This window comes from Sceloporus occidentalis, unplaced genomic scaffold (assembly GCF_023333645.1).
Source record: "Sceloporus occidentalis isolate IW3139 unplaced genomic scaffold, rSceOcc1.0.p SCAF_14, whole genome shotgun sequence".
Lineage (NCBI taxonomy): Eukaryota > Metazoa > Chordata > Lepidosauria > Squamata > Phrynosomatidae > Sceloporus > Sceloporus occidentalis.
This window is the reverse complement of record NW_028316994.1, coordinates 19938922-19962717: the sequence shown is the minus strand read 5'-3', so window position 1 is coordinate 19962717 and position 23796 is coordinate 19938922. Positions and strand designations below refer to the sequence as shown.

The 23796-nt window shown below is 53.5% G+C and overlaps 2 protein-coding genes across 2 annotated transcripts; both read left to right on the top strand.

Annotated features, from left to right (window-relative positions):
- The first annotated feature begins 1186 nt into the window (after window positions 1-1186).
- On the top strand, window positions 1187-6258 carry LOC149304429 (serine protease 55-like). The gene is made up of 5 exons (XM_089481291.1): window positions 1187-1253; window positions 1521-1719; window positions 3171-3424; window positions 4223-4362; window positions 5898-6258. The coding sequence occupies exons 1-5, from the start codon at window positions 1190-1192 to the stop codon at window positions 6252-6254; spliced, it is 1014 nt and encodes a 337-aa protein (XP_089337417.1). The 5' UTR covers window positions 1187-1189; the 3' UTR covers window positions 6255-6258.
- A 1268-nt stretch (window positions 6259-7526) lies between these two features.
- Window positions 7527-19415, top strand: ZMYND15 (zinc finger MYND-type containing 15). Its single transcript, XM_089480436.1, has 14 exons — window positions 7527-7587; window positions 10638-11021; window positions 12530-12782; window positions 12865-13020; window positions 13290-13450; window positions 13560-13715; window positions 13901-13987; window positions 14628-14744; window positions 15702-15790; window positions 16155-16256; window positions 16517-16646; window positions 16749-16807; window positions 18278-18438; window positions 19179-19415. Exons 1-14 carry the CDS (start codon window positions 7566-7568, stop codon window positions 19384-19386), a joined length of 2085 nt encoding a protein of 694 aa, XP_089336562.1. The 5' UTR covers window positions 7527-7565; the 3' UTR covers window positions 19387-19415.
- The last annotated feature ends 4381 nt before the right edge of the window (window positions 19416-23796 follow it).

Below are 23796 nucleotides of genomic sequence, written 5' to 3'. Positions count from 1 at the left end.
TGGATTACTGAAGCTGTAGACTTCTTTCTCCCATTTGGCCTCAAAGGTCCCTCTCGGACTGTGAGGCGAGAGGCCTGTTCAGCCTGATGGACATTGCAGTCCTTAGAGAGGTGTCTTTCCTTCTCAGTTCCGGGAGCTCTGCCATGGAATTCCTTTTAATGCACTCACTCAAAGCTAACTTAGGCTGTGCCCACACTGGAGAAATAACCCAGGTTGGTACCATTTTAACTGTCCTGACTCAAGGCTATGGCATTCTGGGAGTTGGAGTTTGTTGTGGACCCAGAGAGGAGCGGAGCTCCCAGAATTCCATAGCCTTGAGCCAGAAAAGAGTTAAAGCCATGCCAAACGGGGTTATTTCTCCAAAGACAGGGATTTTGTAGGAATCCAACCCATTGCAGGAAAAATAAACTTCCGAAAGCACCCGCCTTTTGCTTGTTTGCCAGCCAGGGTTGGCCATCTTTCTGTTTTTGGCACTATTGCTCCAGATAAACTCTTGCTCCCAAAGGTTCTCATGCCAGGAGAGAGACCCCTGCAAGAGACCCGTCCCCCTTTGCTTTGCAGGATCCTTCGCTTCCATTTTCCCTAGCCAGACATTAGGCACACAATCCCAGGATTCCCTGGGCCTGGAGTGCCCATGCGTCTGTGTTAATTTTAATGGCCGCTGTGATTGCTGCCTCCCTCTAGCAAGGAAGTTGCTACTCAGGGAGGAGGTACTGAGAGTGTCAGGTCACAATTCCCATTAGCAGCCACAGCCACCTCGCCAATGGTGGAAAGTCATGGGAGTTGCAGTCCAATATGTGTTTTCTTTTGCTTTGAGGAAGGGGTAATCTAAGCCAGTGGCAGAAGGAGCGGAGGTGTGACCAAGTGTCCTTACATCTCTCTTACTCTCTCCATCTCCCATCATTCTCCTCTTGCTGATGGGGAAACTGAGGCTGGGAGGCTGCTTTTCCTGCTGCCCGGCCTCCCTCCCTTTGCCAGCCACTGACCCCAGACCCACAGGCCGACGGGAGCCTTAGAGGGAGACCACCCCCCTGGAGAAGAAGGAGGGAAAGCGGGGGGGGGGGGCTTCTGGCCCTGGGTTTGTGAGGTCACTGGCTGGAGGTCTGTGAGGTCACTGGGCAGAGCCTGGCCCCGCTCACTCTCTGGTCTGGGTCTGGCTGGCTGCCCCTGGGCTCTGGGAGAGACCCCCATGGGCTCCCTGGCCCTTCTGGCGCTCCTGCCCCTCCTGTGGGCGACGAGGGCTTGGGCTCAAGGTACCAGGCCCAGGTGGGGGCAGAAGGTACCCAGGGAGCCCCTTTGCCTCAGAGGGGAGCGGTCGCCCACCCACCCACCCTCCGGCCTTCCTCCCCAAGAGGGACCCTCCCTTCTGCTCCAGCTGTTCCTTTTTGCTCTGTGATCTCACAGGGGCCCCTGTGACATCCTCCTCCGGGGGGGGGGGGGTGACATCTCTGGTGGCAGTGAAAGTGGGGTGCCATGAGTGACGCCTCTCCTCTCCTCTCCCTCCTCTTCCTCCTCCTCAGGCTGTGGCTACCGGCCGGAGTACGATGGCCTGGCCGGCTTCTCCATGGGCGGCACCCGCATCGTGGGCGGCACACAAGCCCCTGCAGGCAAGTGGCCCTGGGTGGTCAGCGTGCAGACCAGCACCTTCCACTTCTGCGGAGGGTCCATCATCCACCCCTGGTGGGTCCTCTCTGCGGCCCACTGCTTCACCGATGAAAGGTAAGCCCTAAGCGTCAAGTCAAAGCCTTTCACGGCCGGCATCCATCGTGTTTGGTGGGTTTTTTGGACTCTGTGGCCATGTTCCAGAAGAGTTTATTCCTGACGTTTTGCCAGCATCTGTGGCTGGCATTTTCAAAGAATGCTGGCATGGAAGAGAAATTCAGTTTCTGAAGATGCCAATGACACAGATGCTGGCGAAACGTCAGGAATAAACTCTTCTAGAAATGGCCACATCGCCCAAAAAAACCCACAAAAAACTATGTAAGCCCTATGCTTTGCAAGGGGGGGTTGTCAGGAGGGGAGCCTCACTTTGGGGAAGGGTCAGGCAATGACCTTTTACACACACACACACACACACACACAGAGCTGACCCCTAAAGCCCTCTGCATTGGAGGGGGGCAGCTCCTGGACCCCCATTTTTGGGCCTGACTGAAACAAGGAGGGGGCATAGCCAAAAGGCAGAGGAGGTCCGCACTGAAACACCCTCCCCATAGTTCGAAACCTCTTTCCCTGTTGTGGCTTCATCATGTGGAAGCCTTGAGTTTTTTAGGTTGGGATGGTACTTGGAATCCTGTGCAAGAGATCTCCAGGCTCCACTGCCCTGAACTACAGCCCCAAGGGACCCTCTTTTGGGAGCTGTAGTTCAGGGGAGTGGAGGCTGGCACTCTCTCTAGCAGGGAATTCCATATCCCCCCCCCAAACCCCTCTCAAAGGTTGACCTCTCTCCCTGAGAACCAGGAAATGTGTGAGCCTCCTTCTTCCTTGCCTGTTTGCACGATGGCATGCGGGCAACTCCCAGGAGTGGCTGCAAACCCAGCCTAGCCACGGGCGAGGAATGCTGGGAGCTGCAGTCCAACATACTGTGACGTTCCCACCCGCCTGGCTCACTCTCCAGAAAACGCTTGCCATTCTTTTGTGGCATCTTGATTGATTGGGATAATTAAACGTTGCACAACTGTGAGCAACCTTGCTGCTTTTTCCCTGTTGGCCAACATGGATTTGCTTCCAGCTTTGGAAAGATATTATATATTATTAGGCAAATGCTTGGAAAAAAAATCCAGCTGTCTCTCTCTCTCTCTCTCTCTCTCTCTCACACACACACACACACACACACACACAGAGCCATAGTCCCGTTTTCCTCTTGCTGCCCTCTCTTTCCAGAGGTGAGGTCTGGGCACTTCTGCAGCCAGGAATCCCCTTCCCCAAACTGCCCTCCTCCTGAGCTGCCTGGGAGGTTATGGGAGATGCAGTCCAGGCCCCTCAGGAGGCAGGCAGATCTGGCCTCCCTTAAATAACGGGCAGGTAATCTGGGAAGACACAGGCAACACACACAGACACACTCCATTAGCGTTGCTCTCCTCCTGGTGTGACTCATTCTGGATGATGTTGATCACCTCTTCCTTTTCCCTCCTCCTCCTCTGCCTCGCCCTCCTCGTTCCCTTGTTCCTCAGGAAGACCGTCAAGGTGGCAGCTGGGAGCAACCTCCTCGGGCGGCATAACGTCACCCGCTGGGTGCGGAAGATCCATGTGCACCCGCTGTACAACACAAAGACCTACGACAACGACATTGCCCTCCTGCTGCTGGAGGAGCCCATCCCCTACAGCTGGTACCACAGCGCACTCTGCCTCCCTGACCGCACCATCGTCCCCGACGACAACCTCTGGCAGAGCTGCTTTGTTGCGGGGTGGGGGCTGACGCATCCCGGTGAGCCCCCAGCTGGGACCCCCGATATGGGGCGGGGTGGTGACCTCTCTGTCCTTCTTATCCCATGAAGGCCCCAAAGGACCCACTGCCTCCTGCCCTTGATGTGAGATTCCCATGGGCCACCTGGATGGCCACTGTGGCTGGCAGGAGGATGGACTACACTCTTGTCCAGGGGTCTCTTGTTGGCATTCGCAGCCAAGTCGGCCCCAAGTCCAGGCAGTGAAGGGAAGCCAGTTCTGGTCATTCCAGGCTTCAACTGGACAATGGTTGCCTCTCTTTTGGATTAGCCAAGAGAATCATCATCATCATCATCATCATCATCATCATCATCATCATCATCGAATTCAGATTTCCCTGCAGCCTGTATGTGTATGCATGCACCTGCTGACTTTGGACCACTCTGCACACCTCTGGCAAGGGATGCTGCAGACTGGAGGCCCCCTCGGCTTCAGGGGTTTGATGACACTCCAACTGCCATGGCAACATCCTAAGGAATCCTGGGAGTTGTAGTTTGCGGAGGGCCTTGCATCCCTCTCCCTGAACCACTGCACTAGAGCTCTTTCTGCTTTATCCCTCCCCAGACCACACATCCCTGGATTCCCTATGGTGAGACCAAGGCAGTTGAAGTGGGATCAGAGTGGTATAACACCTGGAAAGCTTCTTCTCTTAAAAAGAGAGGCATTGCTGCCCTTCCAGATGCTGTCGCTGGGGGCTAGGTCCTATGTTTTGATTTCTAGCTCCCCAGCAGCCTTGCATGAGTGGGGTCTCCCCTTTCTTTCTCTCTCCCCCCCCAACCAGACATAAAGCAGGGCTCCTATGAGCTGCTGGACGTGGAGGTGGGCATGGTGGACTGGACGCTGTGCCTGCGCTGGCTCCACTCCATCACCAGGAACATGGTCTGCGCCGGGTATGAGGAGGGCGGACGCGACGCCTGCCAGGTAGGAGAGGGCCACCTTCTCTCCTCCCCCATTGCCTCACCCTTCACCCGCCTGTCTCTCTGCAAAAGAACAGCTTTCCAAAAGGACCACATTCTTCCACAGAAGGCCTTGTGGTTTGCTGCAGGTGGATGAGATATGGGGCCACCCCAGAGAAGGCCAAGATGGGGCTTAAGGGAAAGGAGGGGAAAGAGGAGGAAAAACAGACACGGTTCCCCTCCCCTTCCTTGGACCATCAGGACATAGCTGGCGACTCTCCCTCCGTCCCTCCAACTACACTGCTCTCAAGGCTTGAGTACTTCTGCAACCACCATGGCTCCATCCTCCGATGGAATCCTGGGATTTGTAGTTTGGAGAGGCACCTACTGTTCCCTGGCAGATAATTCTAAATACCTCACAAACCTGCCAATTGTACCCTTGCAAAGAATGGAGCCATGGGAATTCAAGGGGAATGGTGGGGGGCTGGATGACCCTGAGGGGGGGGGGGTCTCAGGATTCTAGGATTCTCTAAGTGCAAAAGCGTTGCCAGTTTTTCAAAATAGCAATGAAGGACGGTCAAAACCCAAGACATGCAGGAAGTAGCTCTTAACTAATTAGTTAACACAGCCATGCTTTTCTCTGTAAAATCAACATATTGCCCACCTTCCTGAACTGCTTAATGCCCTCGTTTTGGTCTTTTTGGAAGGACCGCTCCCCCCTCCATTTCCTCCTTCCCTCCCCTTCTTAATCAACCTATATAAATGGGAAAGCTTTCCAGCCATCCAAAGGGGCATTCCCCTTTAGAAGAAAGGACGCCTGGGCGCCCTGACTCCACTCCTGAGGTCGCAAGGGGCAGTCCTGTCCAGTGGGCAGATCAGTGCCAGCATTCACCTTAACACTCACCTAAACCCTTGGACTTTCAGGCAATGTCTTGCAGGAGAAGAGACATGCATCTCTGTAGTTGTGTAAAGCAGCTTTTGCAGCTGTTTCTCTCAGAGGGTTAAGGTCTCTTTGCCCAGACTTTGCGCCTTTCCTCTTTAGAAAGGTACATTGCAGGACATTTCAGCTCAGAGGACCATTTTTATCATACTGGGATGGAGGACAGGAGGCAAAGGGGGCTAAAAGTGGCCTCAGAGAAGGGGCAGCAGGAGGATGGATGGACAAGATGACCGCAGGGAGTCCTCTCCCAACTCAACCATTCTGTGTGATTCTAGGTGAAGAGACAGAATCCGTCTCTTCTGGGTCAGTCTTGTTTTCCGCTTATGTTTTGTCTTATCCAGAATTTGGAAAATCTACTTTTTTGGATGGCAGCTCCCAGAATACATAGGATTCTGGGACATGCAGTCCAAAGAACTCAGCTCTTTCCTGCTTGGCACAGGGAGGCAAAGATGACTCCTAGTTCTCTCTTCCTTCTTCCCCCAAAGGAGGGGTTTAGCCATGGGGTGGGGGGCTTTGCCCCTTCCTCAAATCAGCCACAGATGGGGGGGAGGCCTGTCCCCTTCTGAAGCGCTCAGTGTTGCCCCCTCTTTCCTCTCCCTCCCTCCCCCTTCTTGCTTTAGGGAGACAGTGGGGGTCCCCTCATGTGCCGACCCCCCAGCAGCAGCCCCCAGAAGCGCTGGTACCAAGTGGGCATTGTCAGCTGGGGCCGCAGCTGTGCCGCCACCAAGAGCCCCGGCGTCTACACCCGCGTCTCCAACTACCACTCCTGGATGGAGCAGACAGCCGCCCACGACGGACACCCCTTCCGGGTGCCCCAGACCCCCCACGCCCCCGTCCACGGGGCCATGGAGCAGACAGAGGTGGCCGAGGGGGACATGTGGGCTGACGTGGGCACTGGGGGCGGACGGAGGGCGACCCTCTCGCTCCTGCTTTGGGGCCTGGTGGGGGGCCTGGCGCTGGCCCCGGTGTGGCCCTAGCCCTGAGGGGACAGGCCCAGGCCCTCCCATGCCATGGCTGTGCCGCAAAGGACTCTGGGAAAGCATGGCGGTGGTCTGTCTCTGAACATGGTGAGGGGGGTCTTGGAGGGTAAATAAATATTCTTGGATAGTTATGGCTGACCCTTCTTGTGGGCTGGGAAAGGAAGGGAGTGGGTCTGGAGGAAGTCTGAGGAATAAAAATGGGGGGCAAGGAGGGACAAAGAAGGGGGAAGGGATCCAAGCAGGGAAGGACATGGCAGCCCCAGGACTATCCTTGTCTCACGTTGTGGGGGCTATCATGTCAGGGTCTTGGCGACCCCCAAACCATGCCCCACAGACAGAGACCCCTTGCTCTAGGACAGCCTCCCTCCCCAGTTCCAGATGGGAAGGGAGGCATCTGCTTCCTGGCTGGCAGAACTCTTCCAGTGCTCAGAGGCAATTAGCTCCAAGGGATTATGTGGGGGCTTGTGGGCTTCCATGTCCTGGGAGCAGTGTACCCACAAACGGTGACGTCCAAAGCCTTGCCCTCCAAACAGACCCAGGATTTTGGGTCCTGCCAGGTCAAAGGTCAAACTAAGACCCGGAGCACATTCACTGCGCATTCAAACTTGGGAACTACCAGCTGCTGCTGCCTGCCGCCAAAGTTGGGGTCTCGAAACAGAGGAGCATTAACACTGAAGCTAGCAAAAATGGTAGCCTTTTCATCCTTAAAGTGGTAAGAGAATCTTTATAAAAGCGATTTGTGAATCAAGCCATTTGTTGATATGCTAAACGATTAAATTAGTATGTATCCTTTGCAAATTTGCAAATGAAATGAATTAGACATTGGAAAATGTTGCTCATTTATTTTGCATTTATTATTATTATTAGCAGTAGTAGTAGTACTAGCCGTAGTATCCTGTTTCCTCCCCTCCAAAAAAAATTGGGATTAAAAAACGCAGTACAATTAAAAACCTGCAAAAGTGACCATTAAAAGGGAATTAAACTATTATAATATTAAAACAGACCATTTATTTAAAAACAGAATACAATTTTAAAAGATAAAACCACCCCAAAACCACTTAAACCGAAAATACTCCAAAATCCAAAACTGAGAGTGGCACCTTTGCTTTCTGAGGGTTCATGTACACAAACTTGGTTTCATGCACAAAACACTTTAAAATAATACAACAGGCTAAGGGCTTCCTTTGCAAACTGTTTCGAACTCCTGTCTGAAGAGGAAGGTCTCATGGAAGGACAACAAGGAGGGGGCCATTTTGGTCTCAGTGGGAAGGGGCCTTCCAGAGCCAACATGGGGCATTTAGATGCTAAATGCTGGCATTTCTGAATGCAGGTTTGAATTACTTAACCAATCAGTGCTAACAAATCAGTTCTTTGGGGCCAAGGGATTAATCCAGGGGTAGGCAACCTGCGGCCTGCGGGCTGGATCCGGCCCGGCGAGGCCTTGGGACCGGCCCCAGCCCGGTCCTGCTACCGATTGCCGCCGGGGCCTTTGGGGGGTAATTGTCTATAGAAGCCTCAGAAACATGTATTTATATTAACATTTTTTTAAAAATCAGCAAATTTTTTCACATGTCCTCCATTATTTTTAAACAAAGTGTCCTCCATTTGAAAATTTTGTCCTACATTTCCTGGTTTATTTATATATTTAATTTAAAAAAAAAATTAGTTATTTATTTTTTTACTTCGGCCCCCCAGTTGTCTGAGGGACAGCAACCCAGCCCCCGGCTCAAAAAGGTTGCCTACCCCTGGATTAATCCATTCCAGCAAATTCTGTCCAAAGCATGCGCTATCCCTGCACCAATTGAGGGCAATAAGGGGGCTTTCTGGGCAAAGGGCATCCATGGGCTTCTGCTCCACAACCTCCCCTTTATAACCTTCAAAGCAAAGTGCCGACCTGCCTGTTGTTGAGGGTTTTTAAGTATTAATTCTGCTTAAGCTCAATGTTCACCTTGTCTTCCTCCCTCACCCCCACCCCAAATATAGGAGCTAGAAAAACCGGCTATTAAGGCCAGCCTAGGGGCAGAGTTGGAGCATGGCATCCACATGACACATGCCCTGACTCTGCCCCGAGGCTGATATGATGCCGCGCATGGCTCCACATGGTGCGCAGCTTCATGGTGCTCTCCTCTGCCACTGCGTCTACATGACACAGCACCAAAGGCGTGCAGAAAAGCTGCAGCTCTGGCGCCATTTCCAGGGTGCAAAAAGGAGCCACTTTTTGCAGCTCCTTTTTGCGCTGCGGAAAGCAGAGATCGTGGCCACCGCATGTAGTTGCCACGTCCCTGATCCGGCATTAAAAGGGGCAGCTTTAGGCTGCCCTTAGGGACAGTCTTCCTTATCTGGAGTCTTGAAATCGAAAATACTCCAAAATCCAAAACCGAGAGAGTGGCACCTTTGCTTTCTGAGGGTTCATGTTCACACACTTGGTTTCATGCACAAAACTATCAAAAATATTGTGTGTGAAATTACCTTCAGGCTATGTGTATAAGGCCAAACTTAAATGCATTTTGTGTCCAGACTTTAGGCCCCAGCTCCAAGACATCTCACTATGTAGCCACAAATATTCCAAAACCCCAAACACTTTGGTCCCCCAAGCATTTTGGAAAAGGGAGGCTCAACCTGGCATAGCCACTCCAAGCTACCAGAGACCCCAGAGGAAGAGGGGCCCTTGCTGGACCAGGGGGCTCTGGTGGCGTGTGGCATGGCCTTTCAAGGGTCCAAGAGGGCTCCGGGGCCCTGTCTATTATGGCAACGGGGAGAGAGGAAGGACCCAGGCGTCCCAAGAGGAAGGGAAGGAGGAGGCTGCAAGAGGGAGCCATGCTTGCTGCCTGCCCAGGGTTCCGGAAGGCCTGAGGTCACAGTGGCACCTGGGGAACCCATCGGCTATTTTCCTTCAAAGCGGCATCTGTTTCAGGTACTGGCGAGGTTGGGATGGACAGGATAGGAAGAAAGGGGGGATTGGGGTGGACCCCGTGACCCATCAGGGGTTCCTTAGGGTTTCCAGTTAGCCTCCAGTATGGGATACTGGGACTGGAGCGATCCCAGTCACTGGCTGTGGCAGGTTGATGTGTTGCCTTTCCAGAACGTGGAAATTTCACTTTTTTGGACTGTGATTCCCAGCATAGCTGTTGGGGGGATTCTGGGAGTCACAGTCCAAAAATGTCATTAACCAATTAGTTGTGTTGTTCTGCTTTTGGTTATTCAACCCTTTGCTGGCTTATTTGTTTTTTATCAAAGAAAAAACATAATAATTTCTTCTCAGCTGAAGGTTTGTTTCTTCTGGGTGACTTCCATCCAGATCAACATCTTTAAAGCCATCATTAATGCAAAAACTGGGCCAGAAGTAGTAGCCCAAGTTTGAATTTAAAAACAACAGCAACAAACAGAAAAAAGCCATCTGGTTTGAAACCCTGGAGAGGAAGGCGGCTGAGCCACTCTGGGCCAAAAGAAGCCCCTTCGTGAGCGAACATCTTCCGAAAGCCTGGGCAAATGGAGGCCTTTAAAAGCCTGGCACTAAAATGGGGTGCTTGCCAATTGAGTGAGTGAGTGTGTGTGTGTGTGTGTGTGTGTGTGTGTGTGTGTGTGTGTCACGACTGCAAAAAACCCTCTCCAGCCCGTCATCCCCCCCCCCCTAAAAAAGGTCGAGGAGATTGTCTTGGATGGAGACAAAGTGCTCCTGGAACTCTCCAAAACAAACTGGAAAAGATCCAGCCAAAGTGTCCTGCCAAAAAGGGGGGCAAGCCAGCAAAGGCTTCCCATGACATCCCCACAAAACCACACACTCCCAGGCCTTGGAGAGAGGTGAAAGAGCAACTCGGTTCCCAAAACTCATAGGCCAGGAACGACCCCCTTCTTGTGGTAACACAGATCCAGGTACATTAAGCATCAGCCACAGTTGCACCCACACCCTCCCAAATGCCACAGATTAAAATGGGGACACATGGGGGCAAGCCACATCAGAGTGTGGGTAAAGCTACGAATGAGGGCAAACACACAAGCATCCATTTGCTTTTGCCTGAACCTGGGAAGGGCCCGGTCTCTCATCTCCTCGCTCCTGAGTTAATTGAGGGCAAACTCTTTGGGCACTTTGCACTCAGTCTGCAGCCACTGAAGTAAGAGGAGGTCAAAGGAGGAAAGGAGACAGAAAGTGGGTTATTTTTTAAAAGTGGGGTGGCAGAGGGTCAACTGGGACTGCCCTGCCCCACCAGGACAGTGGGAGGGCATGGATGCCCTGAGTATGCCATTTAATGGTGAACACTCTCTCTTTCATACACATTTCAGGGCACTGTTCTTGCCCTGAGATCCCAAAAGGGGAAGGGGTCTCCCTGGGGAGCCCTGAAAGGTGGGTTTCATCCTATCCTGGCTTCCTTCTGGCCGCAGGCATGGAGTTTGTCACTGGCTACCGGGCGGAGATCTTGGACTTTGCGGAGCTGCTCTATGGCTGGTACCGGCGTCTGCTCCTGGAGGCCTCCGGACGCCGGGGGGGCGAGCGGCGCAAGAGACAGGAGGGCTCCATCCGCCGGCTGCCCCTCGACCCTGCCCTCTGGGTCCTCCACGTTCTGCCCAACCGCGCCCTGGCCTTCTCCGTCCCAGACCCTGGTCAGCAGGTCAGTGGGCGCTTCTACAGTGAGGAGGCCCTGGCCCTGCGCGACCTCCAGCGCTTCATCAACTTCGTGGGCACCAGCGAGGAAGAGGAGGAAGAGGAGGAGAAGGAGGAGGAGGAAGGGGAGGAAGGGGAGACAGAGAGGGCCACTACTAAGGCAGGTAAGGACCCGTTCGTTGGGGAGGAGGCTCATGTGGGTTCACACAATCACCTTGACCACGGCGGATCCTGTCCAGGAATCTAGGCCTCCGTGAAGCCTCCTCGGCCAACGTGGCACCTTGGGAGCCGTGCCGCTTTTGGCTGTGGGGCTCTGGGTGTCCCATCCGGGGTGCCTCCATTCTGAGGTTGTGTCTGTCCATTTGAGTTCACTCCCAAAGTGCCTCTGGATGGTTGGAATCCCCCCCCCCTTTTGTTTGTGGCAATGCCTGAGGGTGACAGAAAAGAAAACAAAGGGAGGGGAAAAGCTATTATTTGCTTAATTAATCTGCTTCATCAATCTCCCGCTTTTCTCCAGACAGACCGAAGGCAGGCTGCAGAAACAATTAAAATCCAAGCAGAGCTGCTCTTGAAAGCTAGCCAGGCTCAGACCCAGTTTGTATTTGGATGGGAGACCCTCAGCCATCCATCCCTAAGGCTGAGAGAGAGAGTGACTTGCCCAAGGCCAGGTTTCCATGGCCCAGAAGGGATTTGAACCCTGGCCTCCCAGAGAGCCAGCATGGTGGCAGGCTCTGAGCTTTTGGACAATGACTCAGGAGACCAGTGTTCGAATGCCGCTGAGCCATGGAGACCCACTGGGTGACATTGGGCAAAGCACACTCTCTCAGCAGCCTCAAAGGAAGAAGGAAGGGGGGGGGGGCAAAACTTCTCTGAAGAAATCTGGCCAAGAAAACCCGTGACAGGGTTGCCTGAGGGTGGTCAAGAAGAATCAGCAGCTCCCAGCATCCCCACCTGACCCTCAGGCCACAACCCTGGCCTGGCTCATCGGAGGCCTTTATGGGCCCATTCTAGATGTCCAGAGGAGGCCAGTCTCTCTGGCCTCCTCAGGGTCATCCGGTGGGAACATGGGAGACGGAGGGGCTTCTCAGTGGTCATCCCTCTGCTCTGGACCTCCCCCCATTCTGGAAGCCAGTCCAAGCACTACCTTGCCCCTGGCCTTTGGGAATCGGCTGTGGCCTTTCAAGGGCCTCTTGCTTGCTTTGTGGTTTGCATCCATTCGCTCTGTTTTGACCCGACCAAGCATTTGACTCTTTGAGGTCACTTTTACATTTATTGAATATACTCATGTATAAGTCTAGGCCTTGTACTCAAAAGATTGATCCAAGAAGGTTGACTTATCCATGGGTCGAGGTAAGTGCTGCACTTTAACTGTTACCAGAAAAGGGCCCATTCCCAGGAGAAAGGCCAGAGTGCAATCTGTCCTGAAAGGACTGACATCCCCCCCCCTTCTCCACTCTCTCCTCCATCCCAGAATAATTTGGGGTGAGCAGAAACAGTTACTGTATATACTCATATATACGTCTAGAAATTTTAGTCAAAAAATTGAACCCCAAAACCCTTGGAGCCCCATTATTAAGGGCTATGGATGAGTGAAACCAGTGATACTGTCCCCAGACCGGGCTGAGTGGGCATTTGGCCTTCTCCTGCTTGACCCCTTGGCCTGTCCTTGCAGAGCATCAGCTGCATCGGGTGGAGCGTCTGCTGCTGGTGACCGACGAGCAGGGTGCCATCCTGGGCTTCGACTTCCAGTTGTCGGGGGCTCCAGAGGCAGCCGGACAGGGCTCTCCCGCCAGACCTCGCCCGGGCCCTTGGTCCCTGGAGCTGCGAGCCTTCACACTCCTCTGCCAGAGCATGTCCTGCCCACTGGGCGCTGGGGAGCCACGCCGTCCAAAGCTCCTGGCTGTTGGGGACGCCGCCTTGCACAAGTGAGGAGAGCCAGGGTCCAGGGGTCGGGGTTCCCCTGGTCTAAGAGCCTGCCGCCATGCCAGCTGGCCCTTCTCTCCACAGGACCCTAGAGCCGCTGGTCGCCCGACTGGGGATCAGGATGAGCCGGACCCCGATGCGCGGCTGGGGACCCAAGCCCTCCTTCTCCTTCCCCACAACACGCGTCCGCGCCTGCCACGTCTGCAAGCGGCACAGCTTCGAGGGGCCCCTCACCCCCTGGTGAGAATGAGACCCTGCCGAGGGAACAGGGCATGGGGCACAGGGGCCGGCTGTAGGGTTCGCCTGGACCTCATGGCCCGACTGATCCCTGACATGCACTCCACCGAAAGGACTGCAGGGGAGGCACCTCACGGGGCAGATGCTGGGGGGTCAGGGGGCGGGCGAAAGAACCCTCTCTGAGTGTCCTGACTGTCAGGGTGCTGAATGGGGGGTCCGTAGGGGTCTCCTCTGCCTTCCCTGACCTCCTCTGCCCCCATTGCCCCCCCCAGCCAGCACTGCAAGGCCGTCCTCTATTGTTCAGAGCGGTGCCGGAAGCTGGACTGGATGCGGAGCCCTGAGGATATTGGCCACCAGTTCTGGTGCCAGCGAATGGCCGGCTACATGGCCCACACCCGGGACCTGGCTAGCCTCCCCTTCACCTTTGCCGCAGGTGGGATGCTGACTGCCCCAGGACAGGCCAGAGCCATGGCGGGTGGGGGGCACAGTCCTGCCAGGGGGCAGTCTCTCACTGGTCCTTTGCCTTGCCCCCCTCTGACCAGAGGCGACGAGTGAGACCTTCAACAAGGAGGCCTTCCTGGTGACCCGGGGACTGACCCGCGGCTACTGGGCTGGAGAGAGCATGCTGGTCCGGGCGCCCGACTATGGCCTCGGCCTCCAGGGGGGACCCCAGCGGACACCCCCATTCCCCAAGAGCGGTGAGGGGGCTAGGGGGGAGGCAGGGAGGGGGTCTCTAAGGAGTAGGGGGCCTACTGCCCCCCAGGAAAGAAGGAAGGTCTACCAGGCACCACCACCCCTCCCAGGACAGTGGGACCCCCAAGTGGGGGCAGGATGTGGACAGGGGGACATCCCTCTGACCAGACCCTTTGCTCTCCCTTTCCAGGGAACCCCTTTGAGGCTCTGCGGCCAGAAGGAGGGACTGCGCTGCCCCCGGCCCCCCCAGAGCCCCCCACCCCTCGGACCTTCTTCGGTAAGAGGGGCTCTCGGGGGGAAGGCTGGCATGGGGGGCTCGGGGGGCTCCTGTGAGGGTGAACCCCCTTCTCCTGCCCCTCTGGCACCAAGGCCTAGGACCTTCATGCCCCCCTCAGCCTCGGGGCGTCTTTATCTCTCTAATCCTGCCATTGGTCAGCACTGCCATCGCACCCAGCGCCTGAACTCATCCTGCCAGAAACACTTGTGTCGCAATACATGCGTGGATCGATGATTCAGGACACAGGCGTCTTGTTCCATGGAAGTAATGGCCAGGGAAGGGATTCTTGCTCCGGTTCTTGACTGGCCTGAGCCTGACTGACCCCTCCCTCAGACCAACTGGACCTCCCCCCCCAGCCAGTCCCTGGCCTCTTTTGCACAGGACCCACTGATCTCCCAGGGCCAATGAACCCTTTCCAGGTTCTAGTCCAAACTTAAAAGGAGTTCCTTGAGGTGCTGGAGCTATTTTAGGGGGAACCACTTTCATCTCCTTTGAAGTATGGATTGGCTGCCCTACCAGCATGGGACCCACCAACATTGGGGAGTGGGGTGGGGTTCATCAGGATGATGATTCCCCCCTCCCTGCTGTCTGAACCCCAATTCTCCATCTCCTCCCCCCCCCCCACATCCCTCTGACTTAGGCTCATGGAAGGAGTACTACCAGTGGCGGGGGCTGCCCCTTGGAGCCCCTCTGGCGGTCATTCTCAGCTACCCGCTGACTATGTACTACATCATCACCCAGCTGGCCCCACAGCACTGTGAGTATGGGGGACCCAGGCCCACTTGGGGACCCAAAGGCCCCTTCCTTCCTTCCTTCCTTCCTTCCTTCCTTCCTTCCTTCCTCACTGTGCCCTCTGGAGGTGGGGGGAGGTGGTGAGGGGTCTCACATCCCAGGGTCCCAATGACCCCCCAGACCAGGGACCGATCCCCACCTGGTCGAAGGAGGCAAGGCCACCAGGGACAGTCTCCAAGGGTTTCCAAAGTGGGCCACTGGGCAGCAGCCAAACACCCATCACCTGCTTCTAGCAAAAGTGTCCCTTTGCAGAAGGAGGGCCTGCAGGGCTTATGGGCCACTTGGGGCACTTTGGGGGCCCACACGCTGACCCCTTCTTGGGGGGCATTTGTCCCCACATCTTGGGCTGGGCCGTTGAGGCCAATGGATGACATGGAGAAAGGCTGTACTTTAATTGCTTTTCCAAAGAGTGTTTATAGTGAAATTTTGACAGTAATTTTTTAAGGTTCCTGCCACTTGGTTTTCAATCCTATTCCTTTCTCAAAAACACAACGGAAAGTAACAGAAAAGTAGTGAGAGAGAAGAACAAGTTACTTTCCTTCACCAGTGTTGCCACCAGCAATGGGAACAGGCATCTTTCCCAAAAATGAAAGTAATGGGAACCAACTACTTTGCATAGAATCCTAGAGTTGGAAGAGACCGCAAGGGCCATCCAGCCCCAGCCCCTTCTTCTGCCATGCAGGAAATCTAAATCAAGGCATCCCCAACAGATGGCCATCTAGCCTCTGTTTAAAGACCTCTAAGGAAGGAGACTCCACTGCACTCCAATGGAGTTTGTTCCCTTTCCGTCCTTTGGGCAGGATAGAGGATAATTTTGAAGGAACCGATCCGAAGCCTTTCCTCTGGCCTGAGTTGAGTAGGGCAGGCCTATCTTCTCAGGGACTGAGCCCCTCTCCCCATTTTGCCTTTTCTCCCTTTTCAGTTCCGGAGCTGAACATCCTGAACAAACAGTCCCTCAAGATCCATGTGGTGGAAACTGGCAAGGAATTTGGGGTGCTGATGGCCTTCTGGGTAAGTGGAGGGGACCCTGTATATGCTTGGAGGGGAGGGGATCTTTACTGGGAGGTTGAACTGAGCCCACTCCTCAGGGCCTTTACCTCAGCAGAAGAAGGTTGCACTAAAGCTGCATCCACACTGGAGAAATAACCCAGCACCGCTTTTTAGCATCCTGGCTCAATGCTATGGAATTCTGGGAGTTGGAGTTTGTTGTGGGCTCAGTGCACAGCAGAGCTACATACTCCAACTCACAGAATTCCATAGCCTTGAGCTGGAGCAATTAAAGTGGTGCCAAACCGGATTATTTCTCCAGTGTAGATGCAGTCTAAATTACCTTTGGGACCCCTTCCCACTCTTATGGCTCCCCCCCATTTTGCAGGAGCTGTCGGTGTTGCTGCCCCATGTCTCCCTGGAGCTTCTCTTTGTGGGGGACACTTTGCCCCCCGAGTTGGACGGCCAGCAGTTCCTTTTGCAGAGAGATGTGAGTCCCTTCAGGGCCCCAAAAGCCCCAGAGGACCCACCAGCAAGTGGAGGGGAGGGGGAGGGATTGCTTATCTCTGTCTCTTCCCCCCCCAAAATGCACAACCCTCGCCCCCTCATTCTGTTCCGCTAGAGAAGGGAGTCAGACGGATCTGGACCCTTGCACACTTGGTGCCTTGGAGACCAAAGGGAGCCCCCTACCCCACATCCCCTTCCCAAGTGTGTATGGGGGTCTCCACTCATTTCCTCTCCCCTTCTCAGGAAGAACAAGGGGTCTCTGTCCAGCCTGGGCTGACCCCCAGGTCCAAAGGGGGCCGCCGTGAGCTGCAGTTGGGGTTCAGCGCTCGCCCCTATCACCTCCTGCAAGCCCCCAAACCAGACCTGGTCATCGGTGAGAGGAAAAGGGGAGGGAACGGAGGGGAAGAGACCCCTCAAAAGGGTCAGAGGGCAGAAAGGGTGGCTCTGCTGCATCTGACACTCCCTTTCCATGCAGGGTTCAACTCTGGATTTGCCCTCAAGGAGACTTGGCTGAGTTCTCTCCCCCGGCTCCAGGCAAGGCAAAGCCCCCCAAAAGGCCATCAAGCCCCCCCCCCCCCGCTCCTTCCCTGCGCCCACCATCCATCTTCTGGGTCTCTGGGAAGAGGCAGGGCTTAGAGGGGGCAGCTTTAGGGCTTGCAGAGTCAAGGCCCCGAGACTTTGGGGTGAGTAGGGACCCCAGTATCCCCTGCCATGCTCTTGGGACCCCCTGTTTCTTCCCAACCCCTTCCAGCTGAGCTGCCATTTCCACAGGAGCATGAGAGAGAAGCGGATTTCCCCAGAAACAATGGTTTGCTCTGGACTATTGGTCTTGGTCTTGGAGGGCAATTTGCATCCATTAAGCTTTAAGAGAGACCTGCTCTGGGTGGAGAGGAAAGCTGCTACCAATTCTATATGCAGAGGTAAATATAAGAATGTATATCCCCTCCACACACATTTATGCATATATATATGCTCTCCTCTCCAGAAGAAGTGGGTCTCTTGTAAAGCTAATGAGCCTTAATTGCTAGTCCAAGACCAAAGCGCACACAAAGACAGGCAGATAATTCAAGAGCAACGCTCCCCTTTGAGATGCAGCCGTGGGGACGGTCAGTTGGAGGGTTTTCACTGCAAACTCCTGCGTCAGGACCAGTGGCTCTCCCATGAGGCAGTGACATCACTGTGATGTCATCCCACTCCGTGGTGATGTCAGAGAGGGCAGCCTACCTTGGTGTGATGTCATTCTGGCCTCAAAGCAATGACATCATCGGGCATGACTCCCCAGGAGGGCAGAGAAAAGGAAGGAAAGGAAAGGAAAAGGCCAAGCCTGCCAAATTTTGAACCCAGGAGTTACACTCCCATAAACCCACTCTTGCAAGGTCCCACACACCACCAGCCAAAAGAAAGGCCTGAAGCCTACCATCAGACTTGACCTGAGTAGACTCATTGAACCAGTGGGATTTACCTCTGCGGTGACTCACCTTTCCAGAGCGGATTCAGTGGGTCTGCTCTGGTTGGGATTAACCCCCAGGAACCAGGCACGGCTCTTCCGGTATTATGTACCTGGGAGTTTCCTCTGCAAAGAGGAATGTTTATTGGGTTGGGAGTGGCTGCCTCAGACCCACAAAACTAGGTTTCTCCTTTCCAGTTGGGAAGCTGCAAACTCTATCCTTCCAGGTATTTTGTACTTCAGCTGCCAACATCCCAGGCCATTGGCTAAGATGGGCAAGGCTTCTGGGAGCTGAAGTCTAAAACTCCTGGTTGACCAGAGTTTGGGAATCACTGTGTGCCAAGTATGGGGGTGACCATCCCACTGGGCCTGATCCTCAAACCCTTCCCACACGTGAAATGGACATGTGCCCCTGTGCCCACAGAATGCCCCCCATTCCTCCCTCCCTCCTGCCCCCTTCTTCTTCTTCTTCTTCTTCTTCTTCTTCTTCTTCTTCTTCTTCTTCTTCTTCCTCCTCCTCCTCCTCCTCCTCTTTAATCTCCCTCTCTTCCTCGCAGTCCCTTCGGGTCCCGGCCTACTTCACCGAATGCAGCGAATACAGCTGCGCCGTGGATGAAGCCGCCGTCTCCATGGCAACAGGCGGCAGCACCAGCCCTGCCCAGATCAACCCTTTCCGCTCGCCCTTCCGACAAGTGGGCATCGACAACGCCATGCCCTGGTGGGTAACCCTGAGGTCAGGGAGGCTGGGCTAAAGTGACCTGTGATCTATGCCAGCCCAAGTAATGAGGCCTGCAGGAGAGGCCATACCCTCTGAGAGGATCGGGGCCTTCTTTCCCAAAGTAGAAACCCAGCTGTGGGATGCCCTCCCTTCAGAAGCCCCCTTGGCCCCATTGCTGGTGTCATTTGGCCCCCTTTTTAGAGAAGCCGATGGGCCCTATTTATTCTGGCCAAATCTCTCCATCTCTCCCCCCGCAAGGCAAAGCGAAAGGACAGACTTAGCTGCCCATCAGAAAGCCAAAAGGAACAGGGCCAGCCAACCTCCCTTCCTGGGGAAAAGGGGAGTCCCACATCTGGGGTGCGGAGGCCCTACTGCATGAGCCCCCCAACTGGGCATCTCTGGGTAGGGAGCATGCAAGAGGACCTCTGGTGAGGACCCCAAATTCCAGCCAGGCTCAGAGGGGAGGAGGGCTGCCTTTCAGACCCCCTTCAAAGTAGTTGAGGGCTGGAGTAGATGACTTCTGGCAGCGTCCTGCCCTTCCCTGGACAGCTTGGAACAGAGGGGGTTGGGGGGGCAGTGCCAGGCAAACAACACCCCTTATACGTTGCATCTCCAGCCCTGAGCATCTTGCTGTCCCCTTTTTCCTGGTCTCCTGACCTCTCCTGACCATTGCCTGGCCTGGCCCCCCATGTGCCCACCTCTTGGCGTCAAGCACTGAATCCCCCCCCATTCTTTCCCAGGTACTCCAACGCCTTCCTCTTCCACCTGATCTACAAAGTGTCGGCCAACAACCACCGGCAGGCCCCCAGCGGTGCCAATGCCCCCAATGCCAGCGCCCCCCCTCTGCATACCCCCTTGCCAGCCCATGAGAGCCCCAAACCACCTGAGCCCCTTCGCACCCGGCGCAAGAAAAGGCAGATCCGCACCGCAAGGCAACGGCGCAAGTGAGGTGGAGTAGAAAGCAGAAAAGGGGTAAACAAGGACTGAGAGGGAATAAACCGCCACATCCCTGTTGCTGAGGCTCCTCTGTGGTTGTTTGCACAATGGGTGTGTCAATCCGCACAAGGGCCTTTTGCCTGGAAGAGGTTGGGAGGCACACTTTTGCTCTCCTCACAAACACACCCACACACATGTGTCCTCTTCAACCTATTTTGCAGACTGGAAGGGCCATCGTCTTCATCCGCATCCCCTTCTCACTTTCAGACTCCCCCAGGGAAACTGACAAATTAGGGGCCATCAGGGATTCTGGTTCTGTCCAAGACTCCATGAATCAGTGCAGAGTCTTGTTAGCAGCGGCAGTGGAGGGATACCTGGCCAGCCTAAATTAATTCAAAGCCAGGTGAACTACATCCAAGGGTATTAAAAGAACTGGCAGACACAATATCAAAGCCATTGGCAATAATAACCTTTGAGAACTCCTGGAGAAGAGGAGAAATCCTAGCAGACTGGAGGAGGGCAAACGTTGTCCCCATCTTCAAAAAGGGGAAGAAAGAGGATCCCAACAATTATCGTCCAGTTAGTCTGACATCAATCCCAGGAAAGATTCTGAAGCAGATCATTAAACAAAGAGTCTGTGAACATCTAGAAGGCAATGCCATCATCACAAAAAGTCAACATGGGTTTCAGAGAAACAAGTCATGCCAGACAAATCTGATCTCTTTCTTTGATAAAATCACCAGCTTGAAAGATGAAGGGAATGCTGTGGATGTAGTAGATCTTGATTTCAGTAAGGCCTTTGACAAAGCCCCCCTTGACATTCTTGCAAACAAGCTTGTAAAATGTGGGCTAGACAAGGCAACTGTTACATGGATTTGGAATTGGCCGACCGGCTGAACCCAAAGGATGGTCAGCAATGGCTCCTTTTCATCTTGGAGAAGTGACCAGTGGGGTTTCCAGTGGGGCTCTGTCCTGGGCCCAGGGCTATTCAACATCTTTATCAATGACTTGGAGGACAGAATTGGGGGCATACTTATCAAATTTGCAGATGACACCAAATTAGGAGGAATAGCTAATACTCCAGAGGACAGGATCAAGATTCAAAATGACCTGAACAGACTAGAAAGCTGGGCCAAAGCTCACAAAATGAAATTCAACACAGAGAAATGTAAGGTACTGCATTTAGGGCAGAAAAATGAAATGCACAGATAAAGGATTATGGGGGACACCTGGCTGAATGAAAGTACATGTGAAAGGGATCTGGGAGTCCAAGTGGACCACAAGTTGAACATGAGTCAACAGTGCGATGCGGCAGCTAAAAAGGCCAATGCGATTTTAGGCTGCATCAATAGAAGTATAGTGTCTAGAACAAGGGAAGTAATAGTGCCACAGTATTCTGTTCTGGTCAGGCCCCACCTGGAATATTGTGTCCAGTTCTGGGCCCCACAATTAAAAAAGGACATTGAGAAACTGGAGCCATGGGTCCAAAGGAGGGCGACTAAAATGGTGAAGGGTCTGGAAATGTCCTATGAGGAAGGACTCAGGGAGCTGGGGATGTTTAGCCTGGAGAAGAGAAGGTTAAGAGGTGATATGATAATAGCCCTGTTTAAGTATGTAAAGGGATGTCCTGTTGATGAGGGAGCAAGCTTGTTTTCTGCTACTCCAGAGACTAGGACACAATGGAGCAATGGATGCCAGCTCCAGGAGGAACTTCCTGATGGCAAGTGCTTCTTTGACATAGCAATAGCAATAGCACTTACTGCTTTATAGTGCTAAGCACTCTCTAAGTGGTTTACAATGAGTTAGTCAATTATGTTAACCGATTTGCAGATGACAGCAAATTAGTAGGAGTAGCTAATACCTCAGAGGACCAGAAGAGAGGGCTGCCTCCTTCCTAAGGAGAGGTCCTCCTGGGGTCAGCAGGGGATGAAGTCTGGGATGGGTGGGCAGAGGGTGGGTGGTGGTCTACCAGGAGGCCTCTCTGGGTGATTTGGCAGAGAACCCCAGGGGAAGGGTCTCCCTGACTCCCATTGGGCCGGAGGACAGAAAAGGGGGTCCTTCCCCCATCTGCCCCACTCCCAGACCAGGGCTGCTGGGAGGAAGGCAGGTGGGCGAGAGGAGGCTGGGAAAGGACTTGTGTCTCTTCCCCAAACTCCAAATCCCAGGATTGCATAGAATGGAGCTGCAGCACTTAAAGTGGGCCTAGAGAGACTGTCCAGTGAGGCTCTAGCTTTGGTCTTGGGAACCACCCAGAGACAAGTGGCCAGCCTCTCCTTCCTTCCTTCCTTCCTTCCTTCCTTCCTTCCTTCCTTCCTTCGTTCCCAGAGCCATGGGATCATAGGGTTGGAGGAGACCCCAAAGGCTACCTAGTCCAACCTCTGCCATGCTGGCACACTTCCTTCCTTCCTTCCCATCTTTTTTTATTATTATTATTATTATTATTATTATTATTATTATTACCCTTTATTTATGAAGCGCTGTAAATTTACACAGCTCTGTACATACAATCTTTTTAATTGGACGGTTTCCTGCCCTCAGGCTTACAATCTAAAAAGACACGACACAAAAGGAGAAGGGAAAGGTGGTGGGGAAGGGGCCTGTCTAGTAAGATAATACATATAAAATACATAGCAATACAGGAAATGATTCAATAAAACAGACAACAAAGGAACATCAAATAGCGAGGGACAATTATGCAATGCCTGGGAACGCTGCCCTGAACAGGATGGTCTTCAGCTCCGTTTTGAAGCTGGTTAAAGAAGGGATAGCTCTTGTTTGTGGGGGAAGAAGGTTCCAGGAGTGAGGGGCAGCGAGTGAAAAGGGGCGAATCCGGGATGGGGCAGAGGAGATCCTGGGCTGAGACAGCAGACCTTGACTACCAGAATGGAGGGAACAACGGAGTGGGAAGGAGAGGAGAAAGAAGGTCTGATAAGTAAGGAGGGGCCAGTCCATGGAGGGCTTTAAACGTCGAGAGCAGGAGCTTATACTGAATGCGGAAAGGGAGGGGGAGCCAGTGAAGGGATGCCAACACAGGAGAGATGTGGTCAGAGCGGTGGGCGGAAGTGATAATGCATGCAGCTGAATGTTGGACAGAGATTAAAGGACGGAGGTGAGAAAGAGGAAGCCCAGCCAGGAGGACGTTGCAGGAATCCAGTTGTGAGATCACTAGGGCATGGACCAGGATCTTGGCAGAAGAGGCGGAGAGATATGGTCGGATTTTGGCAATCTACAAGCCTTGGCTGTGGTCTGGATCTGAGGGATCCACGACAGAGAATAGTCAAAGATAAAACCATGACTGCGGGCTTGCTGGACTGGTTGAATGGAAATGTTGTTCACAGAGACAGAAAAGGAGTGTTGAAGGGTGGGCTTAGGAGGAAAGACAAGAAGTTCCGTCTTGGACATGTTGAGCTTCAAACGCCGATGGCGCATCCACTGTGAGACAGCTGTGAGGCAAGACGAGACTTGCTGTTCAAGCCTTGGAGAAAGGTCAGGGGTGGAAAGATACAACTGAGTGTCATCGGCATAGAGATGGTAGGAAAAACCAAAAGAGCTGATGAGTTTTCCTAAGGACAGTGTGTAGAGAGAAAACAGAAGGGGACCCAGAACAGAGCCCTGGGGAACTCCAACAGATAAGGGAACAGAGGGTGAAGTCTGACCACTAGTGACCACTGCAAAAGATCTGCCAGACAAGTAAGATCGAAACCAGTCAAGAACACAGTCTGAGAACCCAAGGTCAGAGAGTATGTCAACTAGGAGACAGTGATCAACGGTGTCAAAGGCAGACAGAGACAGATCAAGAAGGATGAGAACAGAGTAAAGGCCATTAGCCTTGGCCTGTAAAAGGTCATTGGAGATCTTAGTGAGGGCTGTCTCTGTGGAATGCCTTGGGCGGAAACCAGACTGAAAGGGATCGAGGATGGAGTTGGCTTCAAGAAACTCAAGACAGCAAGAATAAACAACCCGTTCCAAAACCTTAGAAAGAAAGGGGAGAAGAGAAATTGGACGATAGCTAGACAGAGAGGAGGGGTCAAGAGAAGGGTTTTTCAGAATTGGGGAAATGAGAGCATGTTTGAAGTCCGACGGGAAGGAGCCAGTAGAGAGAGAGAGATTGGAGATATGGAGAAGTGAGGGCAGAAAGGAGGGAGCTATAGAGATTAGAAGAGGAGTAGGAATTGGATCAAGAGAACAGGTTGCAGGTTTGGAAGAGTTCAGAAGTGTAGAGAGTTCATCCAAAGAGGCAGGAGGAAACACAGAAAATTTGTTAGGCAAAGGCGATAGAAGATTGTGAGCAGAAGAAGAATCGGGGGGGGGGACTATCTCAGAGCGAATAGTGGTAATCTTAGAGATGAAATAATTAGCAAAGTCATTAGGAGAGAATGATGAAGAGACAGGAGGAGAGGGAGGTTTAAGCAAAGTGTTGAA

Excerpts from the sequence above, each read along its gene's own strand:
- LOC149304429 (XM_089481291.1), top strand. The coding sequence starts at position 1,190 with ATGGGCTCCCTGGCCCTTCTGGCGCTCCTGCCCCTCCTGTGGGCGACG. Across the intron at positions 1,254-1,520 it reads GACGAGGGCTTGGGCTCAAG|GCTGTGGCTACCGGCCGGAG; the intron begins GTACCAGGCCCA and ends CCTCCTCCTCAG. Across the intron at positions 3,425-4,222 it reads GTGGGGGCTGACGCATCCCG|ACATAAAGCAGGGCTCCTAT; the intron begins GTGAGCCCCCAG and ends CCCCCCAACCAG.
- ZMYND15 (XM_089480436.1), top strand. The coding sequence starts at position 7,566 with ATGCTGGCATTTCTGAATGCAG. Across the intron at positions 14,745-15,701 it reads CCAGCTGGCCCCACAGCACT|TTCCGGAGCTGAACATCCTG; the intron begins GTGAGTATGGGG and ends CTCCCTTTTCAG. Across the intron at positions 16,647-16,748 it reads CAAACCAGACCTGGTCATCG|GGTTCAACTCTGGATTTGCC; the intron begins GTGAGAGGAAAA and ends CTTTCCATGCAG.